This window comes from Pollicipes pollicipes, unplaced genomic scaffold, assembly GCF_011947565.3.
Source record: "Pollicipes pollicipes isolate AB1234 unplaced genomic scaffold, Ppol_2.1 Scaffold_6138;HRSCAF=7277_pilon_pilon_pilon, whole genome shotgun sequence".
NCBI classification, from domain to species: domain Eukaryota; kingdom Metazoa; phylum Arthropoda; class Thecostraca; order Pollicipedomorpha; family Pollicipedidae; genus Pollicipes; species Pollicipes pollicipes.
Window position 1 is genome coordinate 35390349 of NW_023596818.1, and position 15406 is coordinate 35405754.

General features: G+C 58.9%; 1 protein-coding gene across 1 annotated transcript in view; it reads right to left on the reverse strand.

Moving 5' to 3' along the window:
* E23 (ABC transporter G family member E23) overlaps positions 1 to 15406 on the reverse strand; it is a 47967-nt gene that overhangs the window by 10758 nt on the left and 21803 nt on the right. The window contains exons 2-3 of the mRNA XM_037229992.1: positions 5943 to 6100; positions 3282 to 3451 (exon numbers count right to left, since the gene is read on the reverse strand). Of these exons, the coding sequence (XP_037085887.1) occupies positions 3282 to 3451; positions 5943 to 6100 (328 nt within the window). The remainder of the gene's footprint in view (positions 1 to 3281; positions 3452 to 5942; positions 6101 to 15406) is intronic.

The following is a 15406-nucleotide window of genomic DNA, read 5'->3' on the forward strand; positions in this document are numbered from 1 at the left end:
GCCAGCCCGGGCCGCGGGTATGCGGATTCCCTCATTGCGCGGTTGCGGGACTACCCAACCGCAGGCGAGCCGGGAGAACCACATTGCCCCTCTCTGACCCTGGCCCAGGGTAAACACGAAATGTACGCAACGGATTGACGTGTTTAAATATTGTTGTGAGATTTGCGGTCCTCACAAAAGTGTAGACCGCTTAGAGGAGAATGGAACATTTGGTACGCTCAGGGAATCAAAGTTATTAGACAAAGCAAAAGATGCGATTTAAAAAAAGTAGAGAAATAAAAGATTAGACCGTTCTGTTCCCACTGATAGATATGAGAGAAACGAGATTTCATCCATCTGAAGTAGTCCGCCTCCGCCTGCTTTGCTCATGTCGGGGCTTCGGTGTTTCCTTGCAGCCTTGCCTTCGCCTGCTATGAGGGAAGTACCAGTAACCCCCCGGGCTACCAGCGCCCTTGAATAACTAATAGGCACATCAGCCACGGATGAATGGCAACACGGTTGTACAACTGCAAACGATGCAGCTGCGGTGACACGCCCTCTGACGTCAGAGGCACAGACAGATCAGACGCTGCCAGCGGTCTTCGGAGCATCGGGACCGGACCAGCTGATGACGTAATAGTGAGCCGCTCCGAGTGTGCGTTATATTGACGTTTTGCTTGTTTGGCGTACCTGCCCGGATAGCGAACGTGAAAACGCGCGAGAACAGGGTTGCAGCAGTTCTCTGCTTCTGTCGAATGGCAGTAAAGGGACCAGCTATTGTCAAGATGTACACGACTGATATATTATATTCAATTGGCTTTGTGGATAATTCATGCCGGGTGGGCAATGACAACGAAGCCGCGCGGATCAGTCAACACATGAAGACAAAAGGTCTTCAGAAAAAATGTTTTCGAATTAAACACAGGCGAAGCTCCACAGGTCAGACACAGCAAGTTGTGGCATACTCTTCCAATTCATTTTGCGTCCTTATTTTTGCAAAAGGTCCTTCCTTTAGCTATAGGAATTCTATTAAACTGGCCTTCGTACGGCCAATTATGGAAGGCGGGCACGCAGCACTGGTAGGTGCTTCCACAGCAGCAGTGCTCCAGTCCGTAACGTCGTGCACGGAGAAACAGCGCAGAAGTGGCAGCATCTCATCTGCTCGGAGATGGGGAGGCTGAAAGGCCGCCTACTGAAAGCCAGATATTTGCCTCGTTCCAAGAAGGCACAATGGACAACGTCCTTGGAAAGCTCCATCCTTTTACATGGGGTATCGAACCAATGTAGCCAGACAAACTACGCTGTGAGAAGAGCACGGGTACATTCTGCGTTAAGTTCCAACCATTTTTACGTCTTGAGTTTTGAGTCAAGTGGTCCAATTGACTAAGTCCGTATTCGGATTCGCTTTCAGCTGGAACGTGACGTCATCAGCGATGACGTCACGCGGCGGAGAAGGAACGCCACTCGGAGCGGCACTTCGGAATAAATTTGGAGTCGATCTCTGCCACCAGCACCACAACGACATGGCACTGCGATGTGCCGACTGCAGAAAGCCGATGTGTGACGTCAGCCTATCCAATGCCCGCCGTCATTTACGAGATGACATGATGCGAACCAATTTCTTCTTGTTCGAAAGTCGTCTTCTCCCCGACGCTCGGAGGCGACTGCGCAGGTGTGCGGAGCAGCAGCTCAGAGCGCGCGTCCTGCCGGTGCCCGGCCCTGCAGCTCGCCGGGGCCGTATTGCATCAGATGTGGGCCAGCGCGCGGCGGTGTTGCGCGGCTGCGGGGCTCGGGCAGGGCCTGCGGTTTGCCCGGCCCCGGCCGCGCCGTCAGCGGGGAAAGCCGAGCTGGCGGCGACGATTGGCTGGCTGGGCGCATTGTGCGTATGTGCGTGCGCGGGGTCGAGTCGTGCAGTTTGGAACGGCGGAGGGAGCTAGCGCTTTTGGAACAATGCCAAGCTTGAATTGCTCGTTTGTGAGTCTGCGAACGCGTGTACGTGGGTAGGGGTAGAGGGAACCTGAGGGCTGTTCTTGTGCTTTGAGCAGTCAGGTACAAAAAAAACACGCATCTCACCACTTTGTTGATCCAAACACTGTACCGATCACTCGCGGCGGAGAGCCGTGACGGTTTAGACGGGACTCCGTAGTACGGTGGCATTAAGGCTCAGTCGCATTGCACAGACCGTCCAGTCGCAATAACGCGACGAAAAGAGCCAACCAACCGTAATGTGGTGCTACCTGCCATGCACTGTGTGTGCGACCCAGCCTGATGTTGATATGTGTCTGACCCAATGCTTGACACCTATCACGGCCTGTAGCAGAGGCGACTCACGGGCGGCTGCAGTAGCAAAACCGGTCTGCGTGCGGCCGGCGCAACGCAGAACGCACTAAGTGAATCACTGGGGCGGCGAGACCTGTTGCGTCAGGGCCGCGTCCGCCGCCTGGGCACCACTTGAACTGAGACTTAAAAGGAGCGCGGCTTCGCAGAGGAACGCACCCGTCCGCGTAGTCATCCGCCAGTAGGATTGGCGTATTCTCCAGAATATAGTTCCACTTAGGGATGGGTGGAGGCCGTGAGGAAGGATGGAGAGGCGGGAAAAGACAGCAAGGGTGAGATGATCGATAGAGCAGAGAACAGGGAGCAGAGAAACAGAGCAGGGAGCAGAGAGCAGAGAGAAAAGAGAAGAGAGAAGAAAGAGAGAGAGAAGAATGAGAGAAGAGAGAGAGAGAGAGAGAGAGAGAGAGAGAGAGAGAGAGAGAGAGAGAGAGAGAGAGAGAAAGAGAGAGAGAGAGGGACGCATGTAAGTGAATGTATGAGAGAGAAAACGCAGATAAAGACGGAAGACACAAGGATACCGAGACGAAGAATGAGCAAAAAATCCAAGTGGGTATGTGGAGAGATAACCAGATTATAGACGGGCTAGAGAGGCGTCTGTCTGGCACTGCCCAGCCCACTGTCCATTTTCTACTCGCGCGGAAACTATGCTGCGGATTGCCGAACTGCGGTGAAAGGCCCGTGATAAGCAGCTCCTCTCTTGGTACACCTTAAGGTACATTAGAGGTACACTTTGAGGTACACCAGAGGACGCACCAACCAACGGTCGGGTCCAGCTTTCGGACGTCAGGTTGTATGCAGGGCCATGCGAACCAAACGATGGCGCGGGCAATGTTTCTGGGGGGGGGGGGGGGGGCGTCGCCAGAGATAAGAGGAGGACCCGAACCTCTGTCGAAGCTGACGGCGGCACCAGTATCTCAGTGAGCGGGTTGGCAGGAAAGTAGTAGCCCCGCGAGCCGGGCACTCACCATCAGCGTCTGCCGCAGCGTCAGGTGCGCGAAGAAGATGTCCTCCTGCAGCACGTAGCAGACCTTGCGCTTCAGGTACTTGTTGAGCGGGTCGCCATTCAGCAGGATGTCCCCCGAGTCGGGCCGCAGCCGCCCAGACAGCACGTTTAGCAGCGTGGTCTTCCCCGATCCTGAGAGGAGAGGAGGGCGCCGTCATGTCTAGCTCCTGGCCGCGCTGTTCGCTGCCAGGGAGCGTAGTGCTGAGTCGTCCGGCAGGGGTCGGGTCATTTTTGACCAGCGGCTGCGGAAGGCGTCGGCCTCCTTGGACTGTCTCGTTTCCCGCAGAGGGTTCGGTGCTGCACTCGTAGATATAAACATCCTGCTACGAGTCGGCACTTACAGCCGCCTGGCTGACTGATCAGCCGTTGACGAGGTATGCTTTGTAGCTAGTGACCTCTGTTGACCCCTGGCACGCCGGAGGCGGCCGCCGAGGGCTATCACCGGGGGTGGCTGCTGGGGGCGTTCCATAGACGTCGGAGGTCACGGAGCCCACCACGAAAGGTCGGCGACACTTTGTGGAGATCACGCGATCGCGCTGAGAGCTACGGCTGGGGACTCTAAAGTGGGCTTTGTCAGGACTACCTGCGTGCTGTGCTGAGGGGGCCGAATACCTCGACTACCTCGGGCTATTCTGACGGTATGGCGCCGGTGCCAAAAGCGAGCCGTCTGTCTGTTCCAATGGAAAGGTGGGCGAGGACTGGACGGTCTGGAATCGGCGGGAGTCACGAGCAGCCTGTCTGTCCCAATGGAAAGGTGACCGAAGACTGGACGGTCTGGAATCGGCGGGAGCCACGAGCAGCCTGTTTGTCCTAATGGAAAGGTGGCCGAGGGCTGGACGGTCTGGAATCGGCGGGAGTCACGAGCAGCCTGCCTGTCCCAATGGAAAGGTGACAGAGGACTGGACGGTCTGGAATCGGCGGGAACTACGAGCCGCCTGCCTGTCCCAGTGGAGAGGTAGCTGAGGGCTGGGCAGTCTGGAATCGGCGCCAGACGCGAGCCGCCTGTCTTTCCCAGTGGAACGGTGGCTGAGTGCTGGGCAGTCAAAAGCTTATTAACGTACCACGTGACCAAGGAGATAGCCTTGTAACTCAAGGGACTTAACCGGTATTCTCGAAATGCCGATGCGGCTGTTGGATAGCACAAAAGCGCACTAGCTGCAGACGAGATCATGCAGCTGGATACAATGGAAGAACAAGCGTGGTGTCCATAGCACATAATACATTATGTAATTTATCTGTTACATCATGTCTTCACGCGCTGCTTGATGCCCATCCTTAAACTCGTTCCAAGCCGGCGTTTTTATTGTCTACTCTCGGATGCGCATGGTCGGCTGCACCACTGGACTAATGCTTTTGTCAATTCCCTAATCCGTTCTTCTCTCCATACGAGAACTTGTTGCGCAGTTTGGGTGCAGGTTAAAACTGTTGCGTTTCCACATTCATCAGATGAAGGTTAAAATTAGGGTGACCGCATCGCTATAACAAAAATTCTCGGTTAAGCAGCTTGCATGCGAGTAACTTGAAAATTTAGAGCATGATCTTTGACTCTTGCCAGGCTGGGCACCTTCAGAAACGTCTTCAGCATTATGAAAACATTTCAGGAACACCAAATATATGGTGCCGAAGGTTTAGGAAAATGCTTGTTCCATATTTCATGTATTAGGTATATGAAGAAGAATGCAGTGTAACATCGATGGATGACTAGTGTTGATTTATCTGCGGCGGTGATGTCAGTCACATCTCCCCATCAGACGCTCGAAGCGGCGGACGTTTGGTGAAGACTGCGCGCTTCAAAGGACTCGACTGTTTTCATTCACTGCATCTTCTATGATTCATTTAATTGCAAGATCTATTACAGCAATAGCCATAGCGCCATGTCAGCCATAACAAAGCTTGATGAAGTGCAGCAGGTGGTTTTTAAAGAAAAACTGTTGATCTTTCATGCTTTGGCTCGGGGTCAGATGCAGGGGAAAGGCCACTGCTCTACTGCCCACACTACCCACCCGCCGGACGCGGGTGGCGCGCAGCACACCGGCTATCGGTGATGGCAGTCTCATGCAGCTTACGTGAATTGTCTGCTATCGATTTGGGCTTGGCTCTACCACGCTTAGATATTTTTTTTAGATAGAAAAAGGTCTGCGGGGTCTGTCGACCGGCGAGGACGAGAAAAACCCTCGCCAGCCAAGGCTAAAGACTTTTGCTTCTTGTTGCTAAAAACCGACGACGGTGCAATTAATTGCTGCAACGATCAGCCGAAGCCGTGACTAGTCGGGCCGAGCCATGCCCTTCTTACCAGTTCCATTTAAGTCCCAGATGCCCGAATCGCAGCCTGACCTTGGTCACCACTCCCCTAATCCTGTTCCGAGTCCAGTGCCTAGATCACGAGCCTGTTCTGTTCTGGTTTTGTTTTTCCACAGGCGCGCAGCGGGCGCGACTCAGATCCGCCCGCAGCTCAGCCGGGCCACACCAGCAGCGCATCGGTCGGCCACGCGAGACCGCGCGCCCTGGTCACGGACAGGGAACATAGTGACAGGCTGTGCACGGCTGGACGTTCTGACGTCACTCACCGTCGGCCGCCGTGACGGCCGGCATCTCCTCGGCTGGCTGCACCAACGCCACTCACCGCTGGGCCCCATCACGGCCAGAATCTCCCCGGGTCGGACATGGCCGGATATGTCCGACAGGATCTGCTGCTTTCCGACAGATGTGCAGACGTTTTCGAATAGCAGTTCCAGCGGCCGCTGCTTGCCTACCGAGCTGAACTGCGACGGCAGGTTTCCCCTGCAAAAGACGCGGGAGAGCCGCAGGTTAGTCCGACTTAGGCGCCCTGGCCGGCTGCGCTAGTCCGACTTAGGCGCCCTGGCCGGCTGCGCTAGTCCGACTGAGGCGCTCTGGGCCGGCTGCGCTAGTCCGACTGGGGCGCTCTGGGCCGGCTGCGCTAGTCCGACTGGGGCGCCCTGGGCCGGCTGCGCTAGTCCGACTGGGGCGCCCTGGGCCGGCTGCGCTAGTCCGACTGGGGCGCTCTGGGCCGGCTGCGCTAGTCCGACTGGGGCGCCCTGGGCCGGGCGAGTCGAAACACGGAAAACGTAACGGCGACACTAACTGAAACGGTTAATTCGAGCACCATGTAAGTCAGCAGGCAACAAACTGAGCAAACAAGGTCGCTCGGCTGTGTGGCAGTACGTACTCGGCCTTGAAAGTGCCGACAGAGAAGGAACAACAGAGCGTTCGTGCGCGCCGGCCCGACGCGTCCCCGAGGCTCGACCCTGACGCGTGGCCGTCCCCGAGGGCCGGCGCAAGGGATGTCGAGGCCTCGTCGCCGGTGGCCAGGTGGGCCCCCGGCCCGGCACGGGCTTTGGCTGGCAGCCAGTCGCCTCGCCGGTGCTCCGTTTACGAAAACTTGCAGAGGTCGCTGACCTGTGACCCACTTCGGCGCCGCCGCTGCTGAGGCGCCAGAATCGGCCCAATCATGGGTTCAAACAAACACCTTCGGCTGCCCCACGGCTGGGACCAAATGCTGGGATCCAGACAAGCAGCTGATGAGATACTTTGTCTCCAAGGAGCCGCCGACAGGAACTGTCCCAGGAACTGAGGAGCTGCCGTGCTTGCAGGAAGATGCAACGCTGCATTAGTATCCAGGGAACTATAGCACTGTTGTGTATCCAGGGTGCTGCAGCGCTTTTATTGTTCGGGGAGCTGCTGCGCTACCATACATGCATGTCCTGGGAGCTGCACCTCCAGTAAGGTGCGAGGCTGGCAACCTACTTGCTCGGTGGTACGCCTGGTTATTGAGTATACTTCTACCTTGCTTTAGGTCAGCTCGCAAACCGGAGGAAAAAGATGCCGCTGCGTTCCTTTCCAGCGCCCCAGGACTAATGCACACATGCATGGTGAGGTAGTCATGAGTCATGACGTCATCATGACGATTACTCATCAAACAGCGTCGTAAATAACTTCGGAGCGTGGTCTCGCTTGCACCCCGACACACTCCAGCACAAATAGTAAATTATCCCCGCCGTGACGATTTGGGATCGCGCAGCAGCTCCGATGACGTGCTCGAGATAATGCACACACTGCACGATGCCGCCCCGCCGCTGGATTTTCAGTGCCGCGTCCACCGGCGCGGCGGCCAGCCCGTGAAGCACGCCGTCGAATCAGGACGCCGAGGTCAAGCGTCCGACGATTGGACAGCACCGGCGCACACGCCCGCCGCACGCGCTGCATTTCACGCGAGAAGGATGACACCCATGCGGGACCTCTGACCGTGGTAGGGGCAGCCGCGACCACGCACCTCTGTCCGCGTGCCATACCACCGCGCGCGCGCCGCCACCGTTTCCGGACGGTTTCCGCCAGCGTACTGAGCGCGGTCGTTTGAGGCGGCAGCCGCGCGTCCGCCTGACCCCCTCGGAACAGCTGTTCCGGGTCCGGTGACTGCCTCGGGCCGCCGGGGCAGCGGTGGCCGGTCAGCTGCCGCAGCTGGTCCGGGTCGGGTGACAGGACCAACGGCTGTTGAACGGTGGGCCCGCGGGTTGAGCGGCGCCGCCGTGTGATCGTTACCGAGCCGGTCGGCCGGCGCTGGCCCGTATCGACTCGGCAGACGCGGCTGCCGCTGTACGCGCTGGCGCCCCGGCTGTGTGTCCACACCGACCGGGCGGCGGCGCGGCTGGGGAGGAGCAGAGGACGGCCCCGCCGGCGGCAGGTCACGCCGGCCAGCGCCGCCGCCCGCTGGTCCGGCGTCAGGGCCGGACCCGCTGGTTGGTCCGGGGTGAGAGCTGGGGGGTTTCACCCAGCCTCGTGCCCAACACGTAAGGCCCACTTCGATCGCCCCACGGGCGCTGGCGCCCGGCAGAGCGCAGCATGTGCCCTCGAATCACGTACTGGTCGTGTCGCGCCAAGCCTGAGTCCCCGGGGACCATCCTGCACTCCAGGGGCGAGTCGAGATTGAATGGCTTTTAAACTTACAAACAACCACTCCAGCACAAAGGCCGAATGGAACTTAAGATGAGTTAGATGCGGCTCGGAAGTTCATCGTCACACTTAAACTTGTACTGGGAAGCAGCGCATCATGGAATAGCGTGTGCTCAACCAGCCCCAGGCAGCGTGAAATGGGAACGCGCTTGCGAGCGCGAATGGCAGATCATTACGAATTCGCGAACACATCGCATGTCCATTCAAGAACGCTTAAAGTGGACCTGACTGCAGTTGCATCGCACTCTCACATTCTAAGCCGGACACGTGACAGGGCATCTCACACTCTAAGCTGGACACGTGACGGGGGCATCGAGTCGACCCTCATCGGCGCAGGAGCAGGAGTTGTGGCGCAGGAGTTGCCGCCAACTGTAATGGGACGTCTCACCAGGGCCGAGCCTGGTTCAGGTCGAGTCCGCTGGCTATCGGTCCCAACCGCTCGCGTTCAGCAGCGCCTGGGGCCGGGAGGCGCCGTTTCCGTGGCGGACGGACCCTTCCGGTGTCGCTGGCGCCAACACAAACAGCCGCGGCGCTAATGAGCCGGCGCCAGCTCCGGTCACCGGCGTCCGTACGTCCGCCGTTCCTGCCGGGCGTGCGACTCCAGCACGGCCCGCCGGCGGGTCAGATCAGGTCAGGTCAGGTCCACTGCGGGCGACTGTGACCGAGCCAGGCAGTGACAGCTGTCGGCCGGGCTCCGCTCCATAGCGCCGCTGCCAGCGCGCAGGGGCGGCCTTGCGGCGGCTCTGTCAGGCTCAGTGCCTGGCAGGGACAGGTGCTGTGACGTGGACAGGTGCCTGCGCGGCTCGGCGCCGAGTTATCGGTCATCAGTGCTCCCACGCGCAGTCCGCAGCGAGATACTCGCGCTCTCGTACACGAGGAGAAATCGGACGACTGCGGTCGCCGCGGTCCGATACAGAGCTAGTGTGTGGTGAGTGGCTCATTCCAGGCAGCGGCTGGCTGGGCCCGCGATGCCGCCGCAACTGCGTGTGAACGGTACTGATCCTGGACGTCGAATGCTTTCCCCGCGCACTGATGGATGCGGCTAAGATGAACGCTCAATAAATGCTACGTAGCTGCAAGGACTGTCGCAACAACGGTGGCAGGTTCAGCTCACAGATGCGTTCAGTACGACTACGCACTAAATCCGCTTTCCTTCTAACAGATAAGCAAAGCTAAGGGTGCTCTCGCCGACCCATGATGGGCTTGACCAAGATGCATGTCAAAAGGTCGTGCACATGACGCATGAAAGCCCTCCGAAAGTGGTGGTATAAATACGACCATTCGTTTTCACTGACAAATTCGTCAGTGATGTGCGCAACCGATTTCTTCTGCCAATAAAGCAGCAAAAAAGATCAGGCATATTAGTGCGGGGGCCTAGCTGTTGCCTTCTGGTTCCGTGCCAATACAGCCGCACCAGGCGCTGTGTATCGCTGCCAAGGTATGTATGTTTGGCGGAAGCGGCGGCCGTTTACAAGTCGGCAGCCGGGCGCCCCCGGTCGACACCGTCACGCGACAGCAATGGGTCTGGATCCCCCGCGCGAGGAGATTGAAGGCAGAATGTTTCGATTTCGACGTCTCCTAACAATTTGACACGATCATAGGGCAGAAAAGATCGAGTTAGACAAGTCCTACTAAGGCCGATTTGAAGCGAAGTACACAATGCGCATAACAAATTGGCTATACGCGGAAAAGCAGCCGAGATGAAGCCGTCAGCCTGAGGACTCAACCGAGAGCCCCGGACAACGGTCTTGCTCGACCGGGTCGGGACCGGTGCGGTCCGGCTGGGCACCAGAGCTTCTGAGGTCCCCGCTCGGCGGCCCAGCGGGGCCTCGGAGCCGGAGAATCGTGAGCAGCGGGGCCGCGCCCTTCTCCGGCCCAGACAGCCACTGCGCTCGTGATGGAAAGCCAATTTCACCGATAAAATACTGTTAAGTGCCAAAGTCGGCGCGGATAGCTGCCGTAACCCAGATTTTACCGTCCTTCGGTGCCGCTCTCCGGCGGAGAAAGAGACCAACAGGCGGCTCAGGAATGGAATACGAAAATACTAAAAAGACACATGAGCCACGGATAAAGGGAGAGTGATGGGAAAACCAAGCGAGAGAAGGAGATAACCAGAATATCCGTAGACAAGTCCAGACTGATGAGCTGACGGACTGGTTCAAGCCTGGTTCGTCAGCAGACACGTCCCATCGGCTGGCGCTCCCATATCCCGACCGTTGCTGGGCTGCTGTCTGCTGCAGTCTGCTGCGACAGGCGACCGGCTAGCTACGTGATATCAGTGCGCGCTATGAGCACAGAGCACCACGTGCCAGTCCGACCCGGCCTCTCCGACCTCAGCGGCTCAGGTACAGACGTGACGGAGGGAGCCGCACCAGGGGTCACACCGCCCCGGCAAGAGCGGCCACCCACGGGGTCACGTCGCTCTCACCATACGTGGCGGTGGAGCTCACGCCAGGTCTCTGGGGGGTCGCCCGGTTTCACGTTCCGAAAGGGGCCTCAACTTAGGCAGCTCTAACAGTTGGGAGATGGCTCACGAAACCCCATCTGGTACGATATGAAGTCGGGTGCCAGTGTGATGATTTTCGATGCAACGTCACGAAGTCTCTATGTAACTGTCGATAAAAGGATTTGCTTGTTAGCAAATACCGCTGGCATCAATAACCGGGCTCTCCGCTATTTTGCCGAGCTGTACCTTAAGCTCGGTAAGAAATGAGGCAGAGTTTTGTTGGACTCTGCATGGAGACGGAATTCTATATCCGGATTCTATCACTATCTTTACGTCCAGGATGAATCGATTTTGTTCCATAAGCTTCCTCAGCTGCATTGGTAGGAGCCGGAGCAGAACACCAGGCGTGCTGACTGCAGTCACCGATCATGCCGCTCAAATATAGATCTAATGTGATATTCTTTTTCTGACAGGCGATATGAGCAGCGTGGAACACCGAGCACCCGCATTGCATCTAATATTGAAAGCACATCATATGTACGTGCATGAACCAGGGAGGCAGAGCTATTTTCGTAGATGTGTCGCCGACGTCGTCTTAGACGGAGGCAGCTCCAAAATTTCAGCTGTGTATCTTCTAACTCCAATGACATTTCACCGAGAATTGCGCTGTGCTTCTTGGAGTCAGAATCAGTCCCGTTGGCTTAAGTCGAAGCCGCAACAGATTCCGCAGACGGAGAGCACAGCACAGGTCATAAGTTCTTGATTCGAGGTTCACCTAATTTAACGAAATATAGAGACAGCTCACAAGCCCAGGCTTGTGAGACTGATATTCGTTTGCTTGCAGGCACATTGCCACAAAGCAAGTAAATCGGCTTCAAAGGTCAGGAACGGTAATGAGCGTTTGTCCCGGACTGCTCAGGCCACAGAGCACATGAAGATGATGAATGTTACACTATGTCTCGCTGGCCGGTACAGCCACTGTAGCCGCGGGCTATCTACCCCATCACCTCACAAACGTCCTCCCGATATCATCCTCTCGATTATCATACAAATATGCATCATTTGTGAACTGAATTCGGTTAGCTTAAGCTCCTCAGTTTGAGTACACGCCAACTGAGGGCGTTGGAAGCGACACGTAAGGACCAAGACCAGCGATGGACTCCATCAGAACCAGTGGACGGCACGACAGGACGTGACAGCGCCGAACTGCGCCAGGCGCCAGGAGCCAGGAGCCCGGAGCATAGCATGAATCACACTGGCGGCCTACCTTTACAGCTGCTGCCATCGGCGTCACCGGGAACTGCAATGAGGCGGGGCCACAAGCGTCCCACCGGTCCCCATCGCGGCCGACAAGAGCGTCAGGCCGGCAACCTACCCTCTGTGGGCGGCGGCGGTGCGCGGCTGCTGGGCCAGGCATGGCCGCCGTCGTCGGGAGCTGGGCACCAGCGCCCGTCCCTCGCCATGTGAGCTGGCCAGCGCGCGTCGACCGCCGGGCACCGGCAGGCGCCGACCGCCCTCGGCGAACCGCACGTGACAACGCGCCAACGGCGGGCTGCGGGGCGGCGCCGGTGCCGGCGCCGGCGGCGGCGCCTCTGCCCGCTTCAGGATGCTGCAGCGGGCCGGCGCCGCGGCCGGCCGCCTCCACTGGCCGGCGTCGCGGCGCGAGCCAGGCTGCGCGCGCGGTCCGGCCGGCTCCCGACGCACGACTGCCGACAGCGCGCCGTACGAGTACACGCTGGGGAACATCGCCGGCCGCCGACTGCCGGCCGCCGCGCCGCGTGTTGCAAGCGGCCCGACGTGGGGCGCTGCCGGCCGGCCGGCGCGCCCGGCGCCCTTTCACCGGGCTCGGCCGCCGCGCGGCGGCCGGGCCCGGAGCGGGCGGCTGGGGGCTCGCCCGCTGGCGCCCTCACCGCGCTCGGCAGGTCGGTCACTGACCCCCGCGCCCGCTTTTTGCCGAGACGGGACCTCCGACGACGCCGTCGCGCCGTCCGTCCCCACATGGAGCGCGCGCGCAGGTCGGCCGGGCACTGCCGGCGCGACCCGGGCGAGACAGGCGGCGCGGGCGGCGCCCGTGGTCCCGTGACGACGTGACACGACGGGGCGGCGCCGCAGCCGGCGCGCCGACGGCGGCCCGACCCGACCGCACCGAGGGGTTGGGCGCGTCCCCGTCCTCATCGACCCGGCCCTGGGCGCGGCAGCTCGTGTCTCGTGTTCTCCGTGATGGCAAACGAACTGGACCAGAAACTAGGCCACCAGTCCTCCTTTGAGGCGAACGGTGATTCAGTCGCAGCAAAGGCCGTCATGTCGAACAAAAACGGCCGTCCGCGATTAGCAAGGTCGCTTTGTCGTCCTTCAGCCGGAAACATCAATATTAAGGCTTGCTTTTGTGTCTCAGTAGCTGGGCCGGATATTACACGTAGCCATCATCGGAAGAAGGACGTGTTCACTGGCACGCGCAGCACTGATGAACAAAGGAGGGTGGCAGAGCTGACACGCGGAATATGGTGTTGCTGGCTTCCTTGCGCTCGCCGGGCGAATCATGGACGGTTGAAACCTCGTTTGGCATCCAGGAGCTAACTGAGCTGGAGCCGAGAAACAAGAACCAATGGATTGCATGATACCTGAAGCCTGAAATAACGTGCGGAAAAAGCCATTGATGAAAAATGTTTCCAATCTCCTGCAACCAGCCCACGCTTCATATCCCCAATTACCCATCACTGATCCTTGAGGCCGGTCGAAGTGTTTTGCGACCCAAGCATGGACAAACACCGTTTCCCGGAGGAAACCATAACAGTCTTAATCTAAAAGTTTAGACTATGTCGGACGAAAGATCAAGGATGGTCACCAAAGCTATCGACCTTGAGTCACCTTGAAAAGATAAACAAGGCTTAGATTGTCGGCCTGCGCAGCTTGCGCACGCGCTGCCATGAGACAGCAGAAGACATCTGGCGAACAGTCGCTGGTTGGCCTGCTGAGATGACGTCATGCTGAAACGCGTTGCTGGAAGAGATTGTGTGCCCGTTCCTGAATGCCACAAACCTACTTTTTTATTCGTGTTTTCCTTGCATGATTGCTGATTGGGATGGCTTAAGATACGCTGCCAAAGGGGGGGGGGGGGATCACTCCATCCAGGTTCCGTTTTTTTATTATTATTTTAGAGCAGTCGCTGCTTTTTTAGATCGGTCAATGCTGAGACCCATGAAACCCAACGCCACCGAGGACATATATCCAAACAAACGGAATTGGCGATCTTCCTCAGTCTTCTATTTCCTTATGATAGGCTCTCATTGAGCTCCGCCATCTCCCCTTTGGCAGATCCTGTCTGTGCCCCCTGCTAGTTTCCGCGTGACCCCCTTCCTCCCCCACGTAAGCACAAAGTGTGCGGGTTTGGAGGTGCTCCCACGCAACCCTGCATCCTGGTCCCCGTTACTATGTGCTCGCAATCTGGCAGTGTTTCGTGACCACGCGCCCTTCCGCTCGCGCCACCGCTCACTACCAGACGGGGAAGGGTTCCCGGGGCGTCCTCGCGTGTTGGCTCACCAACCGGCGCGGGGCGCGGGGGCTTCCGCACCGTTAGGACAGCTGGTCGCCGTGTCCTCATTATGGATGGTCGCAGAAGCCCGTCCAGCCAGGCCCAGACCGTTAGTCCTGACCACTGCTGCGCTCTCGCCGTGTCCTGCTATCCGCCTCCTGGCTAGACCAGTGGCGCCGCGCGCCCCAAGAAGTTGCCATGCGAACGCAGTTGACCTAGCTGGACAAACTCCGACGCCGACTTTCCAAGACAAGATCGTGATTGAAAAATCCGCCAGCAACCACCTTGCAAAAGCGACGCTTTGGTTGCAACCAGACCAAGCTGGTCGCGGATCTGCAGGACACACCCGCTGCCGGGCGGCTGGCGGCGCTGGCCGGACAGAGCTGGGCGCTGGCCAGCTGCGCCGCAGCGACCAGCGGGCGCCGCAGCAGGACACGGCCGGTCAGTCGGTGGCCAGGGAGCGATGACCCGGTCGTCGGTCTCGCTTTCACCGGCGTGCTCGCGGCGGCGCCCGTACGGCCCTCTGACGTCAGCCGTGTCATGCCGCGCGACAACGGTCTGCGCCGATCGCGGCGCGGCGCGCACGAATGTGGAGCAGGAGCGGGGCGCGCTGCACGCGCGTGCCGCCGGCGCGCACTGTTGCCATGCGGGCGGCGCGGCTGGAAGCCGGCGGTGGCGGCGGCAGTCGCCGCGCCTGGGAGTGAGGGGTTCCGCGCGGGCGCGCTGCACTCGCCCGATGTGGGGCAGCGAAAACGGCCACTCGGCCCGAGCATAGATGCTGATGTAACGGGGTTGGTGGCGTTCCTCCAGACCAGCGCAGTGTCCCGGGACCAGCACGGCCCGGCGTGGACCCCTTCGGGCAGTCCCGGGACAGGACCGCCTGCCCCAGAGTGGCCCGAGGGTAGTGCCGGTACTGGGTCGTTCCCTGCCTCCACATCTCTGGCAGTTCTGGGATTAGGTCACACGACCGCGTGGGTTATAGTATGGTTACAGGAGTGCCTGAGACCAGATCTTTCCCCAGTATGCCAAAATGGCGTTTTGCTGGTCCCATGTCCATATGAGCTGGTTTTCGTTAAGCTGTCCTTTTCAGAAGTACGATTTTTGGGCATGATGTCTCCAGGCTCCGTTCACGCGGAAGGCG